This window comes from Monodelphis domestica, chromosome 5 (assembly GCF_027887165.1).
Source record: "Monodelphis domestica isolate mMonDom1 chromosome 5, mMonDom1.pri, whole genome shotgun sequence".
NCBI lineage: Eukaryota > Metazoa > Chordata > Mammalia > Didelphimorphia > Didelphidae > Monodelphis > Monodelphis domestica.
Genome location: NC_077231.1, coordinates 223537128 through 223564020, shown reverse-complemented (window position 1 = coordinate 223564020; position 26893 = coordinate 223537128). Strand labels below are relative to the sequence as shown.

The 26893-nt window shown below is 35.0% G+C and overlaps 1 protein-coding gene across 1 annotated transcript in view; it reads right to left on the bottom strand.

Moving 5' to 3' along the window:
* CNTNAP2 (contactin associated protein 2) overlaps positions 1-26893 on the bottom strand; it is a 2768972-nt gene that overhangs the window by 1357883 nt on the left and 1384196 nt on the right. Inside the window, exon 9 of the mRNA XM_007504517.3 lies at positions 6873-7022. Within this exon, the coding sequence (XP_007504579.1) occupies positions 6873-7022 (150 nt within the window). The remainder of the gene's footprint in view (positions 1-6872; positions 7023-26893) is intronic.

Here is a 26893-nt window from a genome sequence, read left to right as displayed (position 1 = left end):
GTATGATATTTTAACATAGGTAGAGAACAGATCAAAAAGTCTGTTCAAAATCGTGAACAGTTAGGCAAGTAAAACTGTTGGGATTTTTTTCATGTAAAAACTCCTAAAATTTTTATGATTGTTTGTGTACATATGAAAGCTCAATGTTAGCACAAGATGAGAGGCACTGAAATGGAGAAGAGAGAGGGACAGTTTTGGAGTTTGGTAAACCTAGGTTCATGTCCCACCTCTGAAACATACTAGTTGTGTGATAATGGCCAAGTCAGTTCATAGCTCTCACACTTTTCTCTTCTGAAAAATGGGGATATGATATCTGAAGTACCTATCTCCACAGTTTTGACAGTGACCAAATGAGTCCTCAGAAAGCCTTAAAGTTCATGTTTGTTAATAGATAAAATATTCAGATAATTTTGAAAATTTGCAGTAGTGAATTTGAATTCAATTTAACCAAAACTTATTAAACTATAACTACAGTCATTGCTATAGTAGTTACTCCATACTAGGCACTAGGGACACAAAGATGAAAATTAAATAGTCCTTTGCCTTTCTATCTTACTGGGGAAGTAAAAACATTTGCATAATAGACTGAAGATACAAAACAAGTAACAGAAAGTGATTTCAAGCAGGACAGAACATGAGCAACTATATCTATGTAATACATACATATATATTTAATGTCCATTATTTTTAGGAATTAAAATGACTATGGGATATCAGAAAAAAGTGTATATTTCAAAACTCCTATGTATCAGTATGATACCTTTGTAGTAGTACCTTATCTTTTTCATTTTTAATCATAGGAGGACCTCTTAAATTTTGGGAATATAAACATATTCAGACTTCTACATATTTTAACAGCTAGGAAGATTTCTAAATTTTTTTTTGCACTTAACTAAAAATATTCACTTAGCAAGTTCAGTAATCTTATTTTTCTCATACTTAAAGGGATCTCACTTATGTCACATTTTAACAGCTTAATAGTCTACAATTTTACTGGTGTATAAAGTTCATTTTTATGATCTTTTCTAACAATGAATATATCTTATCCTTCACAGAGAAATGTAACCATACATGCAAACTTGAAATAAATGTACTATTTTCATTTTGTTGTTCTTTTAAAATTTATACCTTAATAAAGTTTCATTCATTAAATGAATCAAGGCTCAAAATAATTATGAACTATTTGAAAATGTTTCTTCATTTTTTATCTTATCATCTCTACATAAGACATGGGGCTGCTAGCTATACAGTGGATAGAGTGCTGGGCCTGGAGTTAGGAATGCTCTTCTTTGTCAATTCAAATTTGGCCTCATAAATTTATTAGCTGTGTAACCCTGAGCCAGTAACTTTTCTTTGTTTGCCTCAGTTTCCTTATCTATAAAATGAGCCAGAAAAGAACTCCATTATCTTTGCCAAGAAAACCTCCAATGGGGTTACAAAAAGATGAATACAACTGAAATAACTAAACAATAAACACGAGGCAAATGTTTGTAAGTTACCCAGTATGTTGGGCTCTATTATAAAGTGAAGAAGGGTATTACAAAAGGATAAATAGACTGAATTTGATCTTTGATGGGGAATCATCGCTGTTTCAGTCAGATGTAGGGTAAAATTCTCTTATTTATATTTGTCCTTATTGTCCTAATCTGAATCAAATTATAGCTGTAGAAGAATGGATATTGAGTGAACATAATAATAATTACATTTTTTCTTTTAACAATTTGTTCAAGGGTTATACTGGAAGGAAGTACCTTGGCCTCTTTGTCATGGATAGAGCCATAAAGGGAGTTACATGCCATGAATTTCTACAGAAAAGAGGAAGAGAAGAAGGAATGATTTAAAAAAAAATTATTGAGTTAGAAAATGTTCCTACTTTAGTGTTCAGTAAGTGAATTCCTTCCTCATCCTAAAATGTTAAGTCATTCAGCATTAAGACAGAATATTTGGACCAATGAAAAGTTCAAGATCCATCTCTCCCTAGAAGGGGCCAAGCTCACAGACAAGAGTACACAAAGGGACCAAGCATCAAAGTATGCTCAGCAGAGGTCACTCTAGACAAAAGCCAGTGTGTGTGAGGGTGAGGAGAGGTACTCCTCAATCATATTCATTACATGTATTTCAATAATGAAATGTCCAACTGTGAGCAACTTCTGTTGGGAAGATGATACCTAAATGAAGCTTGGCTACTGTAACCTTGAAGCCAAAAAACTGGGTTTGAAATCTACCTCTAATACTTATTTTCCAAGTGTTATGAGCAAGTCATGCAACCTCAGAGATTCAGTTTCGTCATTGTTCAAAATGTTCCTATCCCCTCCTTCACAGAATTGTTATTAAGAAAGTGTTTTGCAGATCTTACAAAGGTGGATGGTCTTTGTTATTGGAATAAAACTGAGAAAGCTTCTCTATGAGTCAGTCATTTTCTCATTTTATTTTCTATCCCGACAAAACCAAAAATACAATTCAGAACCAAGGAAGGATGATTTGGAAAGGCAAACACAGGCCTGGGATTCACATAAATTAGTAGGAGAGAGAAGTTCTTCCTGGGGGGGAAATAGTCTGTAGGTATGAAGGAAGTTACAGAATGGGAACTTTAATGTATGCAAAACCTGAGATTAGTTATTGACACATCTTGGGTTTTAAATATCACATTATTTAAATGAAACTATAAAATATAAAGGAAATAGTAAGACTGCTTTTATTTAAATCTATGAGATTGTGGTAAATAGCATACTGGCAGCTCAGATAGAAAAAAAAAAAACAAACCCAATAACTATGAGCAGTAAAGGAAAGAAGAAGGAGATATACTTTGGAAACCAACCTGTTCTGAAGTTCCAAAGTCATTCTTTAAAGGGATTAATATAAGATGACTTAAAAAATAAATTAAAAATATGTTTTCTTTAAGCCTGGAGTATTCTATGGGATAGATTCATTTAAAAATGATAATTTCTAGGAATTTTTAAGAAAGGTGTCAAAGTATATCTAGGTGTTTTTTTTTAAATAATGATTACATAAAGCCTCAGAACCTTATAATTGAGATCCACAACCACACAAAAGAATTAGGCTTTACAAACTACAGAAAAAAATAAAAGTGGATACATGAACATCTTTTGTCTTGAAAAGGATATGCATTTGAATGGTCAGCTTTTTAAATTGGTCCAATAAATATATTTCTTTCAGACACTAGAGACCAAATATGATCAGGAGACCAAGGTGTATTAAAATAAAAAACATAATGGATTGCATTTAGAACATAGGTCATTGCTTTCAAATATTCTTAAAGGAAAAATACATCTTTTTAATAGATGTATAATTTCAATGATGCAATATGACTAAAATTCTAAAACATCATAATATATGATGAATTATAGTTGTAACTGATCTGCAAGACAAGGGAGAAATATATGGTTGCCATAAATAAAATGCAGAATATAACAGATGAGGGTATACTAATAAGTGGCAGAAAAGATATGATCTAGGAGATCATGAAATCTCAGATTTAGAAGAGACATGATTTATATTTAAAAAGACCTCACATTTCAAAAGGCCATAAGAGTCTAGTACAAACCTATATAAAATTCCCTTTTGAACATATTTAAGAAATTATTATCCATTCTTTACTTGAAGTCCTCCAATAATGACAAAGTACTACCTCCTAAGGCAGTCTATTCTCCACTAAAACAGCTTAAATTCTATCATTCAAGCTTAAGACCAGGAGAAAAAAATGTAATCTTTTCTCCATAGGACAACCCTTCAAATACTTAAAGACACATCATGTCCCTACTTTCCTCTGAAAGGTTTTCATTTGTCAGGCTAAATATCCTCGCCTCCTTTAATCACTCCTCACTTCTCTGAATCTTGAGGCCTTTTGTCATCCTGATTGAACTCCTTTGGATTCTCACCAACTTATTATCATCATCTCCAACCATGACATAAAGAACAGAACAATATATGACAGTCTTACTAAGGTAGAATACAGTGGAATAATACCTTCTGCAGTGCCAGAAACCATACCTCTCCTCAATGCAGATTAAACCAGCTTTCTTGGCTGACATGCATATGGCGGACTTACTGAATTTATAGTACACTAAAATCTCATACAGATCTTTTTCAAAAGGACTATTGGCTGAAAACCTTGACCCAGATACTTAGGAGGTTGTTTTTCTTATCCAAAGATAATACTTGACACTTATCATTCTTAAATTTAATTATATTAGATTTGACATAATATTATATTCTAGCATTCAATGTGGTTGTTTTCCTTTCCAAATTTGTATCATCTTCAGACATTATTAGAATACCACTGATGCTATCATTGAAGTCAATGATAAAATAGTGAAATATCACAGAGCTGGCATAGAGTTTATAAGATCTCTTAAAAACTTCTTTAGGTCATATTTGTTTGAAGATCCTATGCCACTCTACAAAACAGGTGAATATGGGGGAGTCACTTCTCCTCTGAACTTCAATTTAATAGTATTATTTTTGTTTTGATTGAATGTTTGTAGGTCCCATTTGGTCCTCACAGCAATCTTGTGAAATTGCTAATCCAATCATTATTTTTCTACTTTTTACAGAGTGAAGAAATGTGCCAAGGCCATATTTGGTGAGTGTAAGAGGCCATAGAAAAAAAAAACTGAAGTCTCTGAATTCCAAGCCCAAAGCTGTTGTCATACTACTGTTTATTTTTTATAATATGGCAAGCTAACACCTCCCTTGTTGATTAGGTTATCAGTATAGACATACCATGAAAAGTTAGAACTGCCACAAAAATATAAAGTATTACATGGATTAGCAACAGCTAATTACAAGCCTAGGATAATTTGGACCAGGATCTTTTCTTCCAGATGGCAGGAATAAATGTTTTGATGAAAGATTTCACAGGGAACATCTTGTTTATAAATTGAGAAATTTATACATTGAGAAAGGCACATGTTAATTCTGTCTCAAGCTGTTTCTTTAAAATCCTATAGAGTATACACAACTCTAAATTCACAGTATTAGGAAGAGCTAGAGAAAGATAAGCCTCTTCAGAATTAAGAATTTGCTCCTTAGGAAAGACAAAGATAGAGGAAATGACCAACAAGGGTTGTAGAAAAATGAGTGTGATGCTGCTGCACTAAAAACCATTGCCCTACTCTGCATGGGACATGTCAACAATTGGGTCATTTTAATTGTAGTTCTTGTTTTTAGACTCTTTACACACATAGCTCTAATATATAAAATTGTAACATATCAGATCTTGTATTAGGTAAAAGGTAAATGATAAATTCATTTGTGGATTTGTCAAACGTTTATGGGTTCATTAAAGTCTGGGAGTGCTAAAGAACTAGAGAGTTAGACTTATAGTAAAAAACCCCAGAAAAGCTCCTAAAGTCCCAGGGAAAAGAATAATCTCTCTGCTCACAATATAACCATTTCTTTCTTTTATCAGTATCTGAGTTCATCTATCTTGGCATCCATATTAAAAAAAAGGTGGAGAAGGAATGACAGTATGAGATACTCTTTTGATCAGGACTACTCTCTTACCTGATTCACTTTTTTAAAAATTTAAATTATTAATTAATTCATGAATTAATTTTTTTTATTTACTACATGAGTTTTAAAAATTATTTTAATTGAAATTTTTAATTAAATTAATTAATTTAGAATATTTTTCCAAGGTTACATGATTCATGTTCTTTCCCTCCACTTCCCCCCCATAGCCAACACACAATTCCACTAGGTTTTGTATGTATCATTGTTGATTCAATTTCAACAAATGAAATTTATCTAAAGACATTTAAAGGTTAGTATGGGATTCGACCATTATCCAAAGTGTTGGCAGAGTCTCCATCTTAATACAAGTGTCCATGAAAGGTTATGTATATGTGTGTGTGTGTGTGTGTATTTTGTGTATATATATATATATAATTCCCTACTACTTCTACATCTAGCTAGAAAGACAAAGCCCTTTTATCCAGAAGTGTAATCTATTTAATTGCAAAGAATATTTTAATTGTGATGGAATTTTTCTTGCCACCAAACAAATCACAATGATCTTTGAGATAGAAACCTAAGAGCCAAATTCCTTTAATGTTCAGCTGCCAGTCTGATAAAATTTCAATATTTTATGTAATTTTACACTGCCCTTATGGTGTCTCAGTACTAAAGATGATTTTACTTTGTTTGATTAACAATACTTTTGCAGCAAGTATAACATGGCATGAGGATAATCATTCCAGATCCTCCATTTTCACAAGGGAATGAAGGAACAGCCAGTTCAAATAGAAATGGTTATTTCACTTCAATTTAGAGGAAAACTTACCTTTCTGCAAAAATTTATACAATAATAGTTTTTACTTGATTCTTCATGTTTAGGACCCAAATTATTTGATTAAAAGTCTGAGAGACATTTAATGGCTGATGGATATGTCCAACAATCTAATGAAAGATTTCACTGGGTATAATACAGGTTCTGACAGTATTAATTTCTTAAAATGGAGAATAAGCCAGAACTCGACCTCAAAGAACTATTCATTATACATCTCAGTATAAAGTAAGTCTGTGATAGGACTAAGTATCTTAATTTGCAAAAAAGGTCTCATTGTTAGATAGACTTGAGGACAGAAATGACACAGAACATATTTTAAAATTAACACAACAAATCTCAAAATGGACCAATTAAAATAAAGAATATAAGAATTTTTAAAATTATCATACTGTCTCACCTATGTGAAATTTTACAGAAAAATTCTATTCCTTATTACCATCTGGTCAACAAATATGATAAAACATCCCCTTCAAATGACTTCTTGACAATCTAATGAAATGTTGGATTTAGCAAAGTGTTAAATAATTTTTAAAAAACCCAACAAGATGAATTCTGTTTTTACCTCCAAAGAAGTACTTCTCTCCTGTCTTAACCTGAAGAGGACTGTTAGTTCGAACTGCTGATGCTTCATCCCCATCAATGGTAAGGACAGCAAAATTTTCCTTGGCTAGGAACCGAACTTCATGCCACTGTCCATCATTCAACCCAGAGCCTAGCAGGAAAAAAAAAAAACATTTCAAATTATTTTGATAAGAAAATACTTTCTTAGTTATTATTTTGTTAACATATATATTTTATTATTGCAATTTTCATATTTTTAATCTTTCATATGGATATGTATTTCATATTTTGTTTTCATCTGTTATATTACAAAGTGTACAATAATAATAGTAAAGTTTTTTTAAAGACATAGTCCTATATGTAGAATGTTACAGTTTTTTAACAGAAAGAAAGCTATGATTTTACATTGGAAAATAGACAATTTTTATGCCAATTTATTCCAAATATTTCCTAATAATGTTCCTTTCAGCTTTCTTTCTTTTTCTCTTAACTAAACTATAAATTACAGATTAAAACATGTTCATCATATATTTGTATTAGACTATTTGAATTCTACTTTTAACATCTGATACAATAATACATGTACAATATATTCAGAATTGCATATATTATTGAATAATTCAAATCTTTTTAACTGATAATTTAATGCCCTAGAAGTCTGTCAATAAATTACACTGATTACTTTGAAAGTTTGAACTAGTTTGAAGGTTGTAAAAAAGATGAGGTATTTAATTTTTTTTAAATATTTTGATTGTTAAATCTTAACTTCATCACATGTAGGAAGCACAATGAATTCTGTAGTATATATGTCTCATTTTTGTTTATAACTTAGCTACTAATGACAAAGTTCACTTTGAAAAATATGAATGTTAAGGAAAAATATTGTGTGTGTATGTGTGTGTGTGTGTGTGTGTGTGTGTGTGTGTGTGTGTGTGTGTGTGTGTACTAGCCTAATGTGGAATAATAGAGTGGCACTTCAGCTGGATGAATCTTAATGAAAAAACTCTTAATAATAAAATTTCTAGTATGAAAACATAATGATCCTTTAAAGTTTGTGAAGAATGGGCATAGAAAGGCTTAAGAGAAGGAAGATAACATCCACTGCTCACTGCAAGATTTTGGCTACAGATTTTTTCTTCAGGTAGATGGTAACACGTCTTGTCCTTTTCCCCAAGCTAGGTAAAAGCTGGGAGGACTAGAAAACGACTCTTCACCTTACCTGATGGGCTTTATAAACCCTTCCCACTTTTCTATAAACCTTTTCCACACTCTTATTAACCTTTTCCACACTCTTATAAACACTGAGTCAATCAAGCATCCAGGATACAGAACAAAATGCTGTGGTTGGTTGCCTTTCAGCCAATAGTGTGCCATGTACAATTTCACATTGGCAAACTTGCACAAGTGGTAGTGGCGTACTGCATTTCCATTGTGCACAGTAAGGTATTCATCCACAAAGTACTGTGATATAGCGAAAACTCTATGATTATATATATATATATATATATATATATATTTAAATCTGGGATACAGTGAAGTCACAATAAGTGAACTGTGATATAGTGAGGGAATATTGTACTAATGAAAGTAGCCCCTGGCCTAGAAGGTGTACTAAAAAGCTTAAGAAAACGTATGTAAACAAGTAAAATAAAGTCAACAAGTATTTACTCTGTATAATTGAAAAGAAAAGCAGTCCTGAGAATACAGTACAAGGAAAATGAAAGATAGTCCCTGCCCTCCAGGTGGCCACATTCTAAATAAAAATAGGCAACACATAAAAAGGAAGCTGAAAATTTGGGGAAGAGAATGTAAGAAACACATAGGCAGTATCCTTCTGCACTAAGCAGTCTCTTGACCTCAAGATAATCACAAGATACTATTATTGCTGGAAAAATAAAATGACAAATTGTACAATGATCTTTAAGTTTTTCACTTGTAGAATTAGCATCACCTTTTTTTGAGGCATTTATGATGCCAGAGAGGAATTAAGATTGACCCAGAATATCCATGGGTTGATCAAATAATTACTAAATGCTACATAAAAGTGGATCTCAATGTTATGGCCTTGGATCTGTTAAAACATTACAGAAAGTAAAAAAGGGAAGGGAAGGGAAGGGAAAATAAATGTTTCTAGTAAAGAGGCCATTTTATTTTTCAATCAATAATCTCTAGCAGTCATAACAGCCTCAGGTTGCATGTCAGCAATTATTTTCAAGTTATTAACTTAAAAGAAAACATATATTTTTTAATAATGTTACCTATTTCAAGAACCAAATTCTATATAATTGAACTAAAAAAAATGTGTAATTGAAAGAGCATCTAGACTGAAGAGAAAGGCACAAAACAAGCATGAGGTACTTGTATGGGAAAAGCATAGATGGTGATTAATAAGAGATCACTAAAAGACTGCCAAATGGCGGTCAGAGCCCAATTGAAATAAAAGTGAAATGAATTCATTGAGGACCATGTATATACATGGTTCTTTATTATTTTTCTAAGAAATTGTCAACTGTAGCCAAGAGAGCTTGTTGAATTGAGAGGAGTAAAATGGTAGGAGAAGCCAGAGAGGGAGATCAGGTTTCTTGGGTGAAAAGTTAACAATGGATGAAATAATTTCCAAGAACAATAATAGTATACTTTTATAATTATAAGCATTATAATATTTAAATCACTTTAATCAGTCAATATATAAAGTATATATTCTATAAGAAACACAGGATACAAAAGCAAAAACAAATGAGATTGAAAGAGTAGTATTATTTTCATTTTATAGATGCTAAAATTGAGTTACAGGATATCTGAATTTTCCAAGGTCACATGGCCAAAATGAATTGGATTTAGACAACTCAAATCTAAATCTTTTTATTCAAATCTATGAGAAGTTGTGGTATATTGTAAAGAATGTCAGATATTTTTAGATTAGAATAATTTATTGTTAAATATTTTAATAGGCAGAGGATTCAAATTCTTTATCACTATAAGTAGTCTATTACTTGAGGAACCAAAATTGTTTACAGAAGGGCTGTCCTTTAAAGAGTTTATATTTTAAACCAGAAAGGAAATTGAAAATTCCTTTTTCCTTTGGGATAAATGGGATTTAATTTTAGACTCTGTCAGCAACATAAAATTCTGCCTTACAGAAAATCACACAACTTCCTCAGAAATAGCAGAACTTGAAACATCATTTTGTGAAACAAAATTATTGGATAAGACAAATGACAAAAAAAATCTGCCCTGTGGAGTAGAAAGTCTTGTCCTAAACTGCATTACCCATATAATATGATAGAATGCCACTGGCAGGGTCTTTTAAGCCATCTTTTTTATCTTAAGCATTAGTGAACAGAAAACATTAATGAAAATCTTTTTAAAAACTATTTAAAAACTATCATCTATAACAAAATTAAATGTATATCGAGAGTATTATAGTCTCTACCAAAAAAAAGACAATTTTTATAAGAAAATGATGATGGTAAAGTTTATTTAACTTATTTCAAGTAACTTAGTAACAAGATAAGTTAAATGCCAAGTGATCAGATAAAACCAAATTAACTGATACAATGGAAGTCTGTGGATTCAATTATCATTTCTATGCTGTGGATTCTTAAATGAACTTATCCAACCTAACTGGCAGACCTCCAATCTTGTATCTCCACCTGCCTGTTAAATATCTCAAACTGGATATCCTGTAAGCTATCTTGATATGTTAAAAATGAATTCCTTATCTATCTGTCCCAAACCTTCCCTTCTTTCTGACTTCCATATTACTGTTGCGGGTACCACCATCTTTCTAGCCATCCAGACTTGCATCTTAGATATCATCTTCAATTCCTTACTCTCATCCTCTACTTCCATATCTAATTATTGTCAAGGGTGTTAATTGAAGCTTCACATCATCACTCCAATGTTAATGATTCTTTTATTTTTCTAATCCCACTACCAATCTCGTATAAGCCCTTATCACTTATCATCTTGACTGTACCAATAATTTCCCTGACAGATGCACCATACCAATACATCTGACAATGGCTATTTAGATAGAAGCCTCTTTTTACTTTAGTCCATCCTTTACTTAGATGAAAAAGTGATTTTCCTGGGAGCAGTTCTGACCACATCACTCCCTTCTCAGTAAACTCCATCAGCTCCAGGATCAAATATATAATCCTTGAGCATTCAAAGACATTCAAAACTTTTCCCTCTCTACCATTACACTCTGCTTACACTTTAGACCCTTCAATATACTTTTTTGATCCAATGACACTGACTCCTTTGTTATTCTTCAAGCAAAATCTATCTCCCAAACTCTGGGCACATTCACAGGCTGTCATACATGCATGTGTGATATCACTTTTCTTCTTTTTCTCCTGGCTTTCTTGGTTTCCAATCTATGGTAAAATCTTACCTTTTACTAAAAGCCTTTCCTGATCCTCATCAACTTTGGTGACTTCCCTCTTGAATAGTTTTCCACATTTTCTTGTATGTAGCTTGTTTGTACATACTTATTTGCTTATTATCTTCTCTATTAGACTGGGAGCCCCCTGAAAGCAGGGACTGTCCTTTGACTTTATGTCCTCAGTAAGGTGCCTGATACATAGTAGGTCCTTAGTAAAAAGTTACTGAATGATTGACCTCATTTTTATTTAACTAATGCATGGCTTTTGGGGCATTTTTCCAAGATTACATAGAAATAATTTTAATAATTATTTTCTGACATTTTGTGATCTATGTTCTTTCCCTCCCTTCCATACCATCCCTTCTCCCCAAGATGGCAGATAATCTGATACAGGTTGCACATATGTTGTCATGTAATGCCTGACTTCATGTTTATGATGTGAAAGAATGAATGACTTACTCCTGAGGATAATTCTTCAAGTACCTTTCCTCAAACTTATAATCTTAGATAGTTTCCTAGGACTCCCAGAAACTGAGTGACTTGAGAGTAGCTAGGTATCTCAGTGGTTTGAGAGCCAAGCTCAGAAATGCGATGCCCTGGGTTCAAATTTGTCCTTAGATACTTCCTAGCTGTGTGACCCTGGACAAGTCATTTAACCCCCATTGGCTAGCCCTTACTGCTCTTTTGTCTTGGAACCAATTCACAGCATTGATTCTAATGTGGAAGGTAAGGGTTTAAAAAAATTGAGTAACTTGTTGAGGATCACATAACCAACACATGTCAGAGTTATGGCTTAAAAGTGCCCCAGAAGAGTGAATAGTTCTCTTATTATTACAAGAATTTTTGGGGGGAGTGGGGTACAGATTTGGACTTGGAATTCCAATCACATAAGATGCTTCCTCTCTACATGAATACAGATCAACTTAAAATTTTAGAGTTACCTGGGATGAAACCAAAATTTGGAATATCCTTCTACTATATCTACTATATCTTCCACTACACAGAGAGATGAGAAACCATAAAATCACAGACATTTTAAGACCTGAATCATCCAGTCCAATATTCTCAATTTATAAATGAAACAAATTAGTCAAAAGAAAGCTAAACTAATTACTCTTGATAATATAAGTAACAAATTCCTGCTTTGAAATATAATATAAACTTGAGGATAGGCATTGTTTCCTTTTTCCATATCTTTCTTTTTTGTTTGTATTTATATTCTTACTACCTAGCATAATGCCTATAACAAAGTAGGATCTTAAATGTTGCTGAATTAAAAAGAAAGAAGGAGACAGAGACAGAGAAAGACAGACATTAAAATGAATGGACTATAAATTCTGGACCAATGTTCTTTCCTGGTTAAAGGGCTTATTTTCTGGATCATCTAGAAAGTAAAAGATACTAGAGACCTCAGGATGCTCCTTTCCCTATGTGACTATATGAGCTTGGAAGGGAGGAATTAAGTATCTCACCCAGAAAAAAACAAAACAAAACACATTTTATGGGCAGTACGAGCTTCAGTATCTGTCTCCACTGCTTAAGTATTATTCTCTCTGTGTCATTTCCCCAGCCATCTGTTACATGGGGTCAGCAGAGCAGATTACTTTTCTCCTTCAAAGATGTTGTAAAGATTAACCATTCTGAGACACTTTATAAGAGTAAAGTGCACCAGAAATGTTAAATTTAAAATAAAATCCATTCAAAACTGAGCACTACTGAAATTTGGAAAGTTTTGGTGTGTGAGCTCCGGAATCTTAAATGGGGTTTGGTTGGCCTCTGAGATTAACTTGACTTGAAACCACCAGTGTAGATCAATTCTATACCATTAGTGTATATAAAATATACTAATGTATTTGTACAGAAAAGGAAGATGGAGGCATTTTAAATCTTACAAGTTATTTTGTGTGTCATAAATAACAAAGAGAACAACCTGGACCAGGAGGAAGGCAGCCCTTCTTTGTACTATTTGAAGTAGTAATTCTTTCTATTTCCTCCTTCTTCCTGAGGCCAGAGCCTTAACAGAAGAATGTGAAAAATGGACCAGACCTCTTGTGAGCTCAGTTCTTAAGTGGAGAATGAAAACTCTCAGTCTTAAAAAAGGCTAATGGATTCTCTCAAATGTTACTTATTCTTCCCTTTCCACTCTTCATTAACTGCCTCGCACAAAAGACTGACAAATGAGGAAAGCCTTGTGTTTGAGAAGGAACCCTATTCCTCTTTGTGTCTGTGGGATACAGGTTATTGATCGTCTTTTTAAAAGTTTTTTTTTCTCCATATAACATGTCATTATAATTTTAATTTGTCCTTTTTTGACATTTTTGATTCATTTTCTCTCCCTCCCTCCTGTACCTCTCCCCTCCCGAAGATAGTAGATACTATGATATGGATTGTACATGTGTTATTATACAATATATATTTCCATGTGCATCATGTAGTAAAAAAAAGATACCTATCACTTATATTAGAGAAAAGTTTGTGGAAGAAATAAAATGAAGAATGGCATACTTCATTCTGCATTCAGATTCCATCAGTTCCTTCTATGGGAGGAGATAGCCTTTCACCGTGAGGCCCCTGGATCTGTCCTAGATCCTTCTTTTGGCTTTTTGATCCTTTTTTTGGAATCCTTCCAGGAGTTCTAACACCCTCTCACATTTACCCTTGAGGAATGCATCACGTTCTTATTTTTGTATTACGGCCCTCTTTTGAGCTTGCATTTTGGTCTTCTCTGTTGCTGAATTCTTTTTCTATCATTGGGCTTTTTCTCTGTCTTTTGGTCATTTGGGGGTTATTTTTTCCCTTGATTTTGTCTGTTTGCTCCATTTCTGGGGTGAAGGCAGTATTGTCCCATGCTTTTGCTGTTTTGATCCCAGATTGAGCACTCTGCAGAGGCAGCCTGTTTAGACTTCAGCGTAGGAGCTTGCAGCCATTCCATTCCGATGCCATTCATGCTGGGTTGAATTGTGTTCTGGCCAACCCTACATAGGCTAGCCCTTGTTGTGCTGAGTTCCTCTCACCGTCATACCCACTAGACCATGCCTGGCCTCTGTTTATGGCTACAAGGGGCTATTTTTCCTCCTATTGCCACCTGCTCTGTATTGCACTGGTTTCCACTCTTACCCTGCTGAGGCTAGATCAAGCCAGCAGTGTTCTTATCCCTTCCTCTTGGACCATCTCAAATCTGAATTCTGTCCAGGCTCATTCAGTGCTCTCTTCTCAAACCCCAGCAAACCTCACTATCACTCTGCGTTGTTCTAGACCAGGGCACTGGTGCACCCAGACTTCCATTGGTTCTGCCCTTCCAGGATTCATTTTGAGGCATTTTTATTTTTCTGTGGCTGTTTGGAGGGTGGTTGACAAGTTCTGAGAATTTTTTACTCCTTCATCTTGGCAAATAGAAGTCAACTCAGATCCTGATGTTGGTGATCATAGTTTAAAACATTCACAGTTGCTTATCCTAATTTATTGCTATTACTATGTACAATATTCTCCTGGTTCTGTTCATTTCTCTTTGCATCATTTCATATAACACTTTCCAGTGGTTGTTTTTTGTGATCATCTTGTTTGTCATTTCTCATGGTGCAATAGTATTTCATTGCAATCAGATACCACAACTCATTTAGCCATTTCTTTAACTGATGGACGTCCTTTCAATTTCCAGTTCTTTGTCACCACAAAAAGAGCTGCTACAAATACTTTTGCACAAATAGGCCCTTTTCTCCTATCTTTGATCTCACAAACCAAGTAGTGGCATTGCAAGGTCAAAGGGTATGCACAGTTTTTTACCAATCCTCTCTAAGTAAGTCATTGAATATGTATTCATCTCTACTGTATCAAGTCTGGAATCAAAAGAATTTGAGTTTAAATATGGTCTCACTTTATAGCTTTGTGATTCTGCACAAAACTTTACCCTATTTGCCTCAGTTTCTTCATCTATAAAATGTACTTAAAAAAGAAATGGAAAACCATTCCAGCATCTTTGACATAAAAACTCAAAATGGGGTCATAAAGAGTTAGATATGACCAAAATGACTAAATAATCACAACAATAAAATGTGAAAGGTACTGTTCTCTGAGTTAGACAGATAAAGATAAAACTGGTTCTTTTCCTGGAGCATGTGGCCTAATAAGAGCATAGATCAGCACAACATGGAATTAAAGAGTGAAGGAAATATTGAAATCTAGAAAAAAGCAAAAGGTAGAGCCAATCCTTTTAACTAAGTTCTTTGGATAAGAGAACAGGGAAACATATTTGGAGGAGGTAACCACTGAACAACTCAACTCTGCAAAGATCAGAATAGAATCATTTTTATCATAATACAGAGGAATAAATCTGAATTAGGAGTCAATTTGGAGTTAAAAGACCTGATTTTGAATCCAGACTTTTCATCTATGTGACCTTAGAGTAGATGACTTCTGAGGTCTTTTCTAGCTCTGAATCTATGAGCTTGTAAGCTGGATCTTAAAAGAAGAGAAGGATTCTGAAAGGCCAAGAAGAACAATGTACTTTATCCTGGGATTCAACATCTGTGAGTACAATAAGGCAAGAGGAAATAAACTAAGGCCAGGGACCTTTTAGTGGTTCAGTTTTACAAGAATAGAGAGAGAGAATGAATATTGCTCATTGTAAAAGTTATATTTTTCTAATATTTGGTCATCACCACCATTATAGACAGGAAAAGATGCTTCTAAGAAAATATAGTGTGGTCTCTGATCCCTCTGATCCCCATGTCTTCAGTGTAGTGATGAGTTATCTTCAGAGGACAATTGTGAGCATCCAAATTATCATGAATGATCACTAGAAAGGTGGCAGTGAGAGGGTTTTTATGAAGGATGTAGAACTTAACTCAGACTCAGAAACAACTAAATTTAAATCTTGAAATCAAACAAATGATAGTTGTGTGACCCTGGGCAAATCAATTAGCATCTCTGCCTCTCAGCTTCTTATCTGTAATTCAAGGAGGTTGAATCCTTGAAGACCATTAGAAATAGGTTGATGCTTTGAGCTAGGAAACTGGCAGGAATAAAAATGAAAATAAAGAGGAAAGGTTGACAAGGGATGAGAAATGAGGAAACCTCTAGAGCAGCAGCTTCTGATATGAAAAGAGAGAAAGGCTTCTAACCTCATTCCTTCCAACCTCTCTCTCTCTCTCTCTGTCTCTCTCTGTCTCTCTCTGTCTCTGTCTCTGTCTCTGTCTCTCTCTCTCTCTCTCTCTCTCTCTCTCTCTCTCTCTCTCTCTCTCTCTCTTTCTCTGTCTCTGTCTCTGTCTCTGTCTCTCTCTCTATACATATATATATATATATATATATATATATATATATATATACATATCTGGCTACCAAAATTACTCTAGAATAAATACCAAGGGACACCCATTTGATTCCAATAAGTTTTGTTTCAAAAAAAAATTCTCTATTTGGTGGTACCTCTCATTATCAAAATCCTAAAATAGAGGCATATTTCTTGGGAACTCCCAGAAGAACTTTCTTCCAAAGTGGGAGAAGTTTCACTATAATAATTCCAGGGGATAAAAGGATCTGTATTAGTTGCCAGACTGCCAGGAGTTAGAAAAATAAATAGAGGCAAGAGGAATGAGAAATAGATGTGCTTAGAAAGGGACAGTGCAGGTCCATATTAATTCACTCTAGGACTATGGAAATAGCCTATTGGAAGGTCTGATTGTCCCAGTTTTATCCTCACTCCTTCCATCCTCCATTTACACACTGAAACATTGTTTGTTTATTTTTCTAAAGCATAGAACTCCAGTGTGACTCTGGGTAAGTTATTTAATCCCCATGGCCTAGCCCTAACCACTCTTGCTTAGAACCAATACACAGTAACTCTAAGATGGAAGGTAAGGTTTTTTAACATTTTAAAAAATAAGTCAAAAGCATATGTACAACCATGTCACCTACCTAGTCAATTAACTGCAGTGGCTTTCTGTCATCCTCAGAATCACAACAAAAATCTTTTTTATAGTGTTCAACATCCTTCATAAAAACCCTTTCACCTCCACTTTTCTAGTGATCATATGTCTTCCCATCATGCACTCTATGATATGGTGACATTGGCCTTCTGGCTGTTTGTTTAACAATGAATTCTATTCTATCTCTCAGTCACAGGCATTTTCTTTCAACATTTTTCCAGAGGTATGTAATGCTCTCCTTTGCTCATTTTTTTCCCCCTGGATTCCTTCAAGTCTGAACTAAAATGGTATTTTTTATATGAATTCTAGTGCCTTCTCACTTAATTATTTCCTATTTTTTCCTGTTTATAGCTTGTTTGTATATATTTGTTTGGTTATCATCTTCCTCACTAGATTGTAAGCTCCTTGAGGGCAGAAACTGTCTTTTCTCTCTTTTTTTTATCCCCAGAGTTTAGCACAATGCTTGATATAGAGCAAGAACTACAATGTTTATTGAGTCACTGAATGACTAGTATATTTAAGAATCCTCATCAAATGATTTACTCCTCAATCTACTTGTTAAAATTACAGGACATTAAATACAAGTAAAAGTGAAAAATGGTCTTGAAGTATAAACATATTCACACTGTTATTCTTTTAGGAAAAGTAAAATATACCTAATTCCCTTATATCCCTAGTAACAATAATAATATCAATAATGAATCCCATGAAATTCATTATTGGAATTCACACAAAATTTTTCTATTGATCTATCATACTTTACATCATTATAACTTTGAATAGTTTGTTTTTGAGAATCTGTATGCATTTCTTGTGTTAATGCATGCTGACTGCTCTAAGAATTGAAATAATATTTCTACCCAGATATATATTTTACACATTTTATTAGAAAGGGTAGACAATTATTCCTCTAAGTAACCTGATCACATGGTCCCTAGCCTGCAAGTCGTTTCCTCCTTCCCTCTCACCTACCTGCTCTGTTTCCAACTACTTTCTTCTTGGTTCTCTTCTCACATCTCCCCACCTCAAACCCAAAGCCTTGACTTTTATTGATGTACAGCACCTACAGAGATGCAAACCTGGTGCAACTGTGTTATGTCAGGAATGTTTGATGGACAGGTCAAGCTACTCAGGAGGGGGAGGGAATGAACATCCTTGACAAAATCCCCTCTGTGATCCTTTGGGAGACTTGTCTCCCCAATGGATCATTTAAATATAACTATCTTATAACTCTAAATACCTTCTAGCTAAGGTATTTTATGCTCATCTCTAATTATTGTAACTTCCTCTTAGAAAAATACAATAGTTAGAGATGAGAGTAAAATACAAAAACTGGTTGATAGATGCATTGACAAAATGCCAATTAGGAGGCAGTCCCCTTTGGCATAAGATTTTACATTCAAAATAAGTATGTTCAACCCTCTTCAATTCAGTTCATTATATCGCAAGGTTCATTCTGGATCTTTTGATGCAATGTGTGGCTTCTTCAGGCATTTTTTCAGCACCTTCTCCAAAAGGATCTGCTTTCTTGATTCAGGGTATTAGCAAGGTTATTTTCCTGAAATTTCTCCAAAAAATTTTAAATCTTGCATTTTAGGATAATTACACAATCCTCCCCCCAGCCCCCGAGGAGTGTGTTGACCATCACCAAATCGCATTGGGATACATGACTGAATTATGAGGTATATGAAACAATTGTCAAAACAAAAACAAAAACAAACCACCTCAAAAAATCCCAAATTTAAGAGCAAAAATTAAATACTGTATAAAAATAAGAAGTACAGAAATGATTAAAAAATATAAAAATCTTATGTGTATAAAATTCTGAGTAAAAAATAAACCTGTAACAGGTTCTTGAATTGCTGCAAGGTTCAATTAAAGTGACTTATGTCCCACAAGCCTGTAGGACAATAGCAGCAATACAGCACTTTACCCATTTGCATCCAGGACTACAGAAAATTGCCAAACTATAAGAGAGAAAGGACTAAGTTTCAGCAGCAAATGGGAAAAATCATTCCCTTGTCTGATTTTACCTTCATTCTCAGGGATAAGGGGAGCAAGGATGATAGCCAAACTGAGGAACTTGACTCAGAATATTGCACATGCACATGAAGTGTGGTTCAAGGGAGTCCTGGATCTTAACATATGTCAAGTGCTTCAACCTCGATTCTCACACTAGGTTCAAGTCCTTTCATACTGGCATAGAAGTACAACGATCTTCCCTGGATTGTGTTTGGTCCTTTTTGACTTTATGCTACTTGAAACTGAATAGTGGCTTTTTTGTTCCCTTTTCCTGGAATCAGACATAATCATTAAACAAAGTCCCATGATATTTATCAATAAATGGCAGGTTTCCATAGTTGAAAGCCTTTTGAGTATGCATATTAGTAGGCTAATAGATAATGTAAGCTTATACTGTAAACCATATACTTCAAAGTAAAAAAAAAACATTAATACTGATTTCATGTACTTCAAGTATCACCAAGGTTAGGAAAAAAGAAAGAAAATAAATCAGGTGTCCTATTACAAACATAAAGAGGAAAAAATAATTTAAAAATTATAATTGGAAGACAGTATGGGAGAGATTAGGTTTGGATCAACATCTCGTACCCTACACCAAGATAAACTCAGAATGGGTGAATGACCTGAACATAAAGATGGAAACTATCAGCAAATTAGGTGAACACAGAATAGTATTCTTGTCAGATCTTTGGGAAAGGAGAGACTTTAAAACCAAGTAGGAGCTAGAATAAACCATGTAAAATGAATAATTTTGATTACATCAAATTAAAAAGTTTTTGTACAAACAAAACTAATGCATCTAAAATTAGAAGGGAAGAAACAAATTGGGAAAGAATCTTCATTTCAAAAACCTCTGACAAAGGTCTAATTACTCAAATTTATAAAGAGCTAAACCAATTCTATAAAAATTCAAGCCATTCACCAATTGATAAACGGGCAAAGGGCATTAATAGGAAATTTTCAGTCAAAGAAATCAAAACTATCAATAAGCACATGAAAAAGTGTTCTAAATCTCTTATAATCAGAGAAATGCAAGTCAAAACAACTCTGAGGTATCACCTCACATCTAGCAGATTGGCTAACATGACAGCAAAGGAAAGTAATGAATGCTGGAAGGGATGTGGAAAATTAGGGACACTAATTCATTGCTGGTGGGGTTGTGAATTGATCCAACCATTCTGGAGGGCAATTTGGAACTATGCTCAAAGGGCAATAAAAGACTGTCTGCCCTTTGATCCAGCCATAGCACTGCTGGGTTTGTACCCTAAAGAGATAATGAGGAAAAAGACTTGTACAAGAATATTCATAGCTGCGCTCTTTGTGGTGGCCAAAAATTGGAAAATGAGGGGATGCCCTTCAATTGGGGAATGGCTGAACAAATTGTTGTATATGTTGGTGATGGAATACTATTATGCTAAAAGGAATAATAAAGTGGAGGAATTCCATGGAGTCTGGAACAACCTCCAGGGAGTGATGCAGAGTGAGAGGAGCAGAACCAGGAAATCAATATACACAGAGACTGATACATTATGGTACAATCGAAGGTAATGGACTTCTCCATTAGGGATAATGCAATGTCCCTGAACAATCTGCAGGGATCTAAAAAACACTATCCACAAGCAGAGGATAAACTGTGGGAGTAAAAACACTGAGGAAAAGCAACTGCTTGACTACAGTGATTGAGGGGATATGACTGAGGAGAGACCCCAAATGAACACTCTAATGCAAATACCAACAACACAGAAATAGGTTCGAGTCAAGAACACATGTGATACCCAGTGGAATCATGCGTCAGCTATGGGAGAGGTGGTGGGAGGTGTGGGGGGAAGGAAAAGAAAATGATTTTTGTTTCCAATGAATAATGTTTGGAAATGACCAAATAAAATAATGTTTAAAAAATAAATGAAATTAAAAAAAAAAGAAAGTAATGAATGTTGGAGGGGATGTGGCAAAGTCAGAACATTAATGCATTGCTGGTGGAGTTGTGAATTGATCCAACCATTCTGGAGGGCAATTTGGAACTATGCCCAAAGGACGGTAAAAGACTGTCTGCCCTTTGATCTAGCCATAGCATTGCTGGGCTTGTATCCCAAAGAGATAATGAGGAAAAAGTCATGCCCCAAAATATTCATAGCTACACTCTTTGTGGTGGCAAAAAATTGGAAAACGAGGGGATGCTCTTCCATTGCAGAATGGCTAAACAAATTGTGGTATATGTTGGTGATGGAATACTATTGTGTTCAAAGGATTAATAAATTGGAGAAATTTCATGGGGACTGGAACGATCTCCAGGAATTGTTGCAGAGTGAGAGGAGCAGAACCAGGAGAACATTGTACACAGAGACTGATACACTGTGGTACAATCGAATGTAATGGACTTCTCCATTAGTGGCAATGCAGTGATCCTGAATGACTTGGAGGGATCTACAAAAAAAAAAATAACACTATCCACATTCCGAGGAAACACTGTGGGAGTAAAAGCACTGAAGAAAAACAACTGCTTGAATATATGAGTTGAAGGGATATGGTTGGGGATGCAGAATCTAAATGAACATCTTAGTGCAAACAACAACATGGAAATAGGTTCTGATCAAGGACACATGTAATACCCAATGAAATTGCATGCCTGCTGTGGAAAGGGTGGATGGAGGGGAGGGAGGGAAATAAAGTGATTATTTTAACCAAAAAATTAAATAAAATTATAATTTCAGGGGGCAGCTGGGTAGCTCAGTGGATTGAGAGCCAGCCCTAGAGATGGGAAGTCCTAGGTTCAAATATGACCTCAGCCACTTCCCAGCTGTGTGACCCTGGGCAAGTCACTTGACCCCTATTGCCTAGCCCTTACCACTCTTCTGCCTTGGAGCTAGTACACAGTATTGACTCCAAGAAGGAAGGTAAGGGTTTTCAAAAAAAAATTATAATTTCACAGTTCACATTCCATGTGACAATATGTTAGCCAAGCAGAGGCACAACACAAAAGGTGCTCATTCAAAAATGAAATTTATATCCCTCTTAACTTGGCCAGGATCCACAGTGTTAGTGTATATAATTTTTTCATCAGGTAAAAACCTTTTAAAAGCAGTAGTACAACAACTAATACAGATCCTAAGAAGTACCCAAATCCCCAAAATTATAAGAGTCCACTTAAGGATAACTGCAAACAAACCTAATTAGGATTCAAATAACTTGTGGTGTGACATGTAAAAAAACCTTTCAAATAATGAATATTTGTCACAAGTTTTATAGATTCATCCAGTCTTTCAACCTTGTATGAGATATTATTAACAAAGTCTATTATTACCATCATTCCAACATTTGGTGGTAGAGAAACCCAGAAAAACCTCTGTAATGTTGATGAAGAATTACAAATATAAGAAATCCATTTTGAAGCTACTAGGCTTCACTGGAAAAGACTCATTCCCACCTACTGGATGACGTTGTAACACATCACAAGTTAACTAAGCCACTTGGGCACCTCCCTCCATCTTGGTATGAGACTCTAACAGTGTAACAGAACTGTCTCCAATATGTCCCAGTCATTTTCATGTGAAGCCGGGGACTAATAAGTGAAAATCACTTCAGATACGTCATTCATCACATTTATAATAAACTCAGAGAGGGGAAAAATACAACAATGCCATTGCATTCTACTTCAACTACAAATAGAGCCTTACCTCTTATTACAAACAGTGCAAAGGCAAGCAAATAAATGATCAGTCAGAGGTAGGTATGCTCCCAGATATATGAAAATCACTTTTGAAGACTCATTAAAATCAATTTAAAATGTTAGACAATAAATTCCCAAACTTGTATTCAGGTTGAAACCAATGTGATGGAGTCCATTTATTAGCTCTGTGTGACAATTGACAAAGGTAAAAAAGGGAAAAAAATCTGTTTATGGGCTTTTACAATGATATTCTTCAGTAGTACAATCATAGGGGAGGTACAAATAAAGATAATTTAACAGAATATTTCAATTTTGATAGCTTATGAAGTAGTTGGCAGTAAATTACATATATTTTGTATTTAGAATTGCGTTACAAAGACTTCTTCATTCTGGGGAGGGGAATAAACTGAAACAGTTAACATCAATAAGGCAATGAGGTTTGGAAAGGCTTAAAAATTCACCTCCAGACTCATTGAGGTTCCTTTACCTCCCAAGTACCATCAGTAATCACAGTCCCTTTATCCACACCTCTGGGATCCCCTATACTGAGGGGATTTCCCACACTGAGTTTGGGTGTGAGTCTTGATTTGTCTCAGTTGAATAATTTATTCCTCCTATCAATATTATTATTATTCCCGAAACTTCTATTCCTATTTTCCTCATTCCTCTTCTTACAATTCATAATTACATGACCAACCTTTCCACAAAAATAACATGTTAGCAGTTCTTTTGTGGATTCTTTTAAGGGAGCTTTGATCTCTCCTTGCTTTGCCTTTATAATTGTTTCATTTAATTCTTTCATTTCCTTCCTCAATGTCTCTACTAAAGTTGAATTCTCCTTATCCTTCTCACCCTGTTTAGAAATCAATTCCTTTATTTCTTTCCTTAATGCTTCCACTAAATCAGTGTTCTCCTTCTCCTTTTCCTTATATCCCTTAAAAGCATAAACTGTCTCTCTTTTCAATTCTTCAAGGTCCATAGTAGGCCAATTTGGGCAGCTAGTCATAAAATAATTCCTAACTACCTTACAACTGTTTTTCACAAATTGTATTCTGATTTGTCTAAGGTCCTTTTCTCTATCCAGATCAAGATCAATATATCTTCCTTCCATCTCAATAAGTCTATTCACAAACTGGGAGGGATTTTCACTGTCTTCTTGCTTTAAGATTTTCAAATTTAGTCTATGCATCAGGCCTATCAGAACAGGCTCTCATAGCTTTTAACAATGCATTTCTAGCCTGGCATAGTTGTAAGTAATCTTGCTCTGAATTTGGGTCCCATTTTGTATCTTCAATTGGCCAATGAGCTGTTCCCTCTCCTTGGGCCTGATTAACAAGAGAAAGGGTCTCATTCCTTTCCCTTTCTGTTATCAAGGCCTGGAGTAAATCTTCTACATCAACCCATGTGGTGTTATATGTATGAAAAATGGTCTCAACCCTATTTAGTAACAAGATAGGGTCTTTTTCAAGTGAGGGAAATTTTTCTTTGAATCTCTCAATTTCCTGTGGAGAAAAAGGTGTATGTTGTCTAATGTTCACTAAATCTCTATGTCTGTTATATGTAGGGACATCTCTTAGATGGGAAAAAAACACCTTTATTTGAATCAACTATGGCAACTGTTGCTTGGCCTGTGTTCTGGAGTTCAATGGATTGGGTTGTAGTGATGGTGGTAGGGGAATGGGGTGGGGTGGTGGAATGGAGATAGTCAGCAGGTGGGAAGGCAGAGTGAAGGGATTAAGGGCATGTCTGGGGCATGGTGGAAGTGGAGAGGAACAGAGGAGGAGCTAGGGGTGGATAGGAATGGGGGACGGGCTGGGGCAGGGTGAAGAGGAAGGGGGATGCAACAGGGTATGGGGTAGAGGGGAGTAGAATAGGTGAGGTCTAGAGGAGTCATAGTAAGTTGGGTGGGAAGCAGTACAAAAAAGGATTAAAGTAGGGATGGTACAAGTGGGCATAGTTAGAGAGAGGGTAAGAGTGATAGGATGTTAAGAGAGGCTAGAGAGGTAGAGTGGGGGGAAAGGAGATGGAAGGAGTAGGGGATAGTGAAGTCTGACAGGGAGAGGAGCTGAGGGGTTCAAGTCCTAGTTTGGGTCAGTATGAAGAGAAACCTCATAGGCCAGGTGGGATGATAAAGTGTGTTTCTTGCTAGATTTCATTGAAAGAGTTAAGTTAGAATGATTTGGTTCCAAAGAAAGAATGATTTCCTAACTGGAGAGCATGGTCAATTTTTCAACATGATATGCCTACAAGAACCAGTATTTATAATCTTTGGATTCTTCGTTTTTAATGGCTAACTTCAAACCTTTTAAGATTTGAAGTCAAAAGAGCCATATTTTGGCCAGGTAAAAGATATGTCCATCCAGGCTTTACAAAGCTCTCTAGCTTCTTTCTTTGTCATCCAATTCTCCTTAGGTAGATTGGAATCAACCCAAGAATTAAGAAATTTATTCAGGGGTGAATCAGGAGGAATATTTCCTGATTTACCTTGATTTGTTGCAGTATTTCCCATATTGTGTAGTCTGTATGTCCTATTTAAGCTAGTTTGAGTTTTGCTAAATGGTCAGCTTAGATAATGAAAAGTCCCTAAAACATTAAAAAAAAAAACGGAGACAAAAAGTTCTTCAATGTTATTGTGGAAGGCAATGAGAAGAGGTTTAAAACTGAAAACCTAATGTAAGGAAACAGTTATGGTTGCACAGTAATAATATCAATAATGAATGTGTATTTAGTGTAATAATTGTTGTTATTAATAACAAAATGCATTTATTATAATTATTGAGTATATTACTAATAATTATTATTGTGCATTTATTATAACTATTGATAATGTCATCAATAACTAATAATATATATTTTTATAATTATTGTTATTAATAATTAACAACCATAAATATCAATCACCAATAATAATTATTAGTAATTAATAATAGGATGTAGTGACTAATAGTAGTTATTGAAAATTAATAATTATTGTTATAGATAGTATTATTAATGCTATTGTGTTCTAAAGTTATTCCTTATTATTGCATGTAATTAATTTGATTTAATTTTCGCTTTGTTCAATTTTAGAAATTTGGTTTTAATTTAAATTCAATATTATTAATATTTAGCTATTAATAATCCTTTTATTTAAATGTATTCAATTTAAAAGCATTAGTTTAGATCACTAGTAGCAGGATCAAAGGAATTCTTTTTATTTTCCTGCAGTTTTAATTCTGGACAGTAAATGCATGTAGAATGGAAGGCACTTGTGGGTAGTTCTATCTAAAGAAGGAGGGGAAAAGGAATGTGTGTGAGGGGGAAGGGAGAGACCAAAATGAAGAGAAAGAAAATGTGACTTTTTGATATGCTAAAGAAGGCAAGCAGTCTGCAAGGACTGTTTGAGGGGAGAAGGGAAAAGGGAAAGAAAAGTGGAGTTAAATCCCTTCCCCTCCCCCAGAGAAAACAGCCCTGTGTTTTCAAAGTTGGGGGAGCAGGGGGCCCATAACTCTAGTCTATAGCCTGGAAGGACCCCCCAGGATTAATTTAATGGGTGTCTCCTAGCTTAGTGTGGCACTCTAGGAAAGTCAGGCAGACATTTGGCTGGGAAAGACTTGTTGGGTCCTAGTGTCCTTGGGTTTGAAACAAAACAAAACAAAACTCAGTCCTGTTTGGAATGGGAGGAGAATGCTGAGCTGAGGAAAGGCCTCAGGCATGGGGAGCCCCTGTCAGTTTCCCCTGTATGGAGCGCCTGGGGAGAATGCAGAGGCTGGGAAGAAACAGGAGTCTGTATTTTTCCGCCCAGGAAAGTCAGACTATCACAGGGCATGCAGGATCCTTCCCTATCCCCTACTACCCCACTCTGGTCCAAAATGGGTCAGGTGGGTTGGTGGGGTGGGGAACCACATGGGTAGAGTCCTCAATGATTGGGGGAAAAAAAGCAGCTGCTCCCCCACATGGATCCTAAAGACCCCCAGTTCTGTTTGGGCAAAAAACTGGAACTTGTCTCTACTGTCCCAGGGAGCCTCTAACTCAAATCC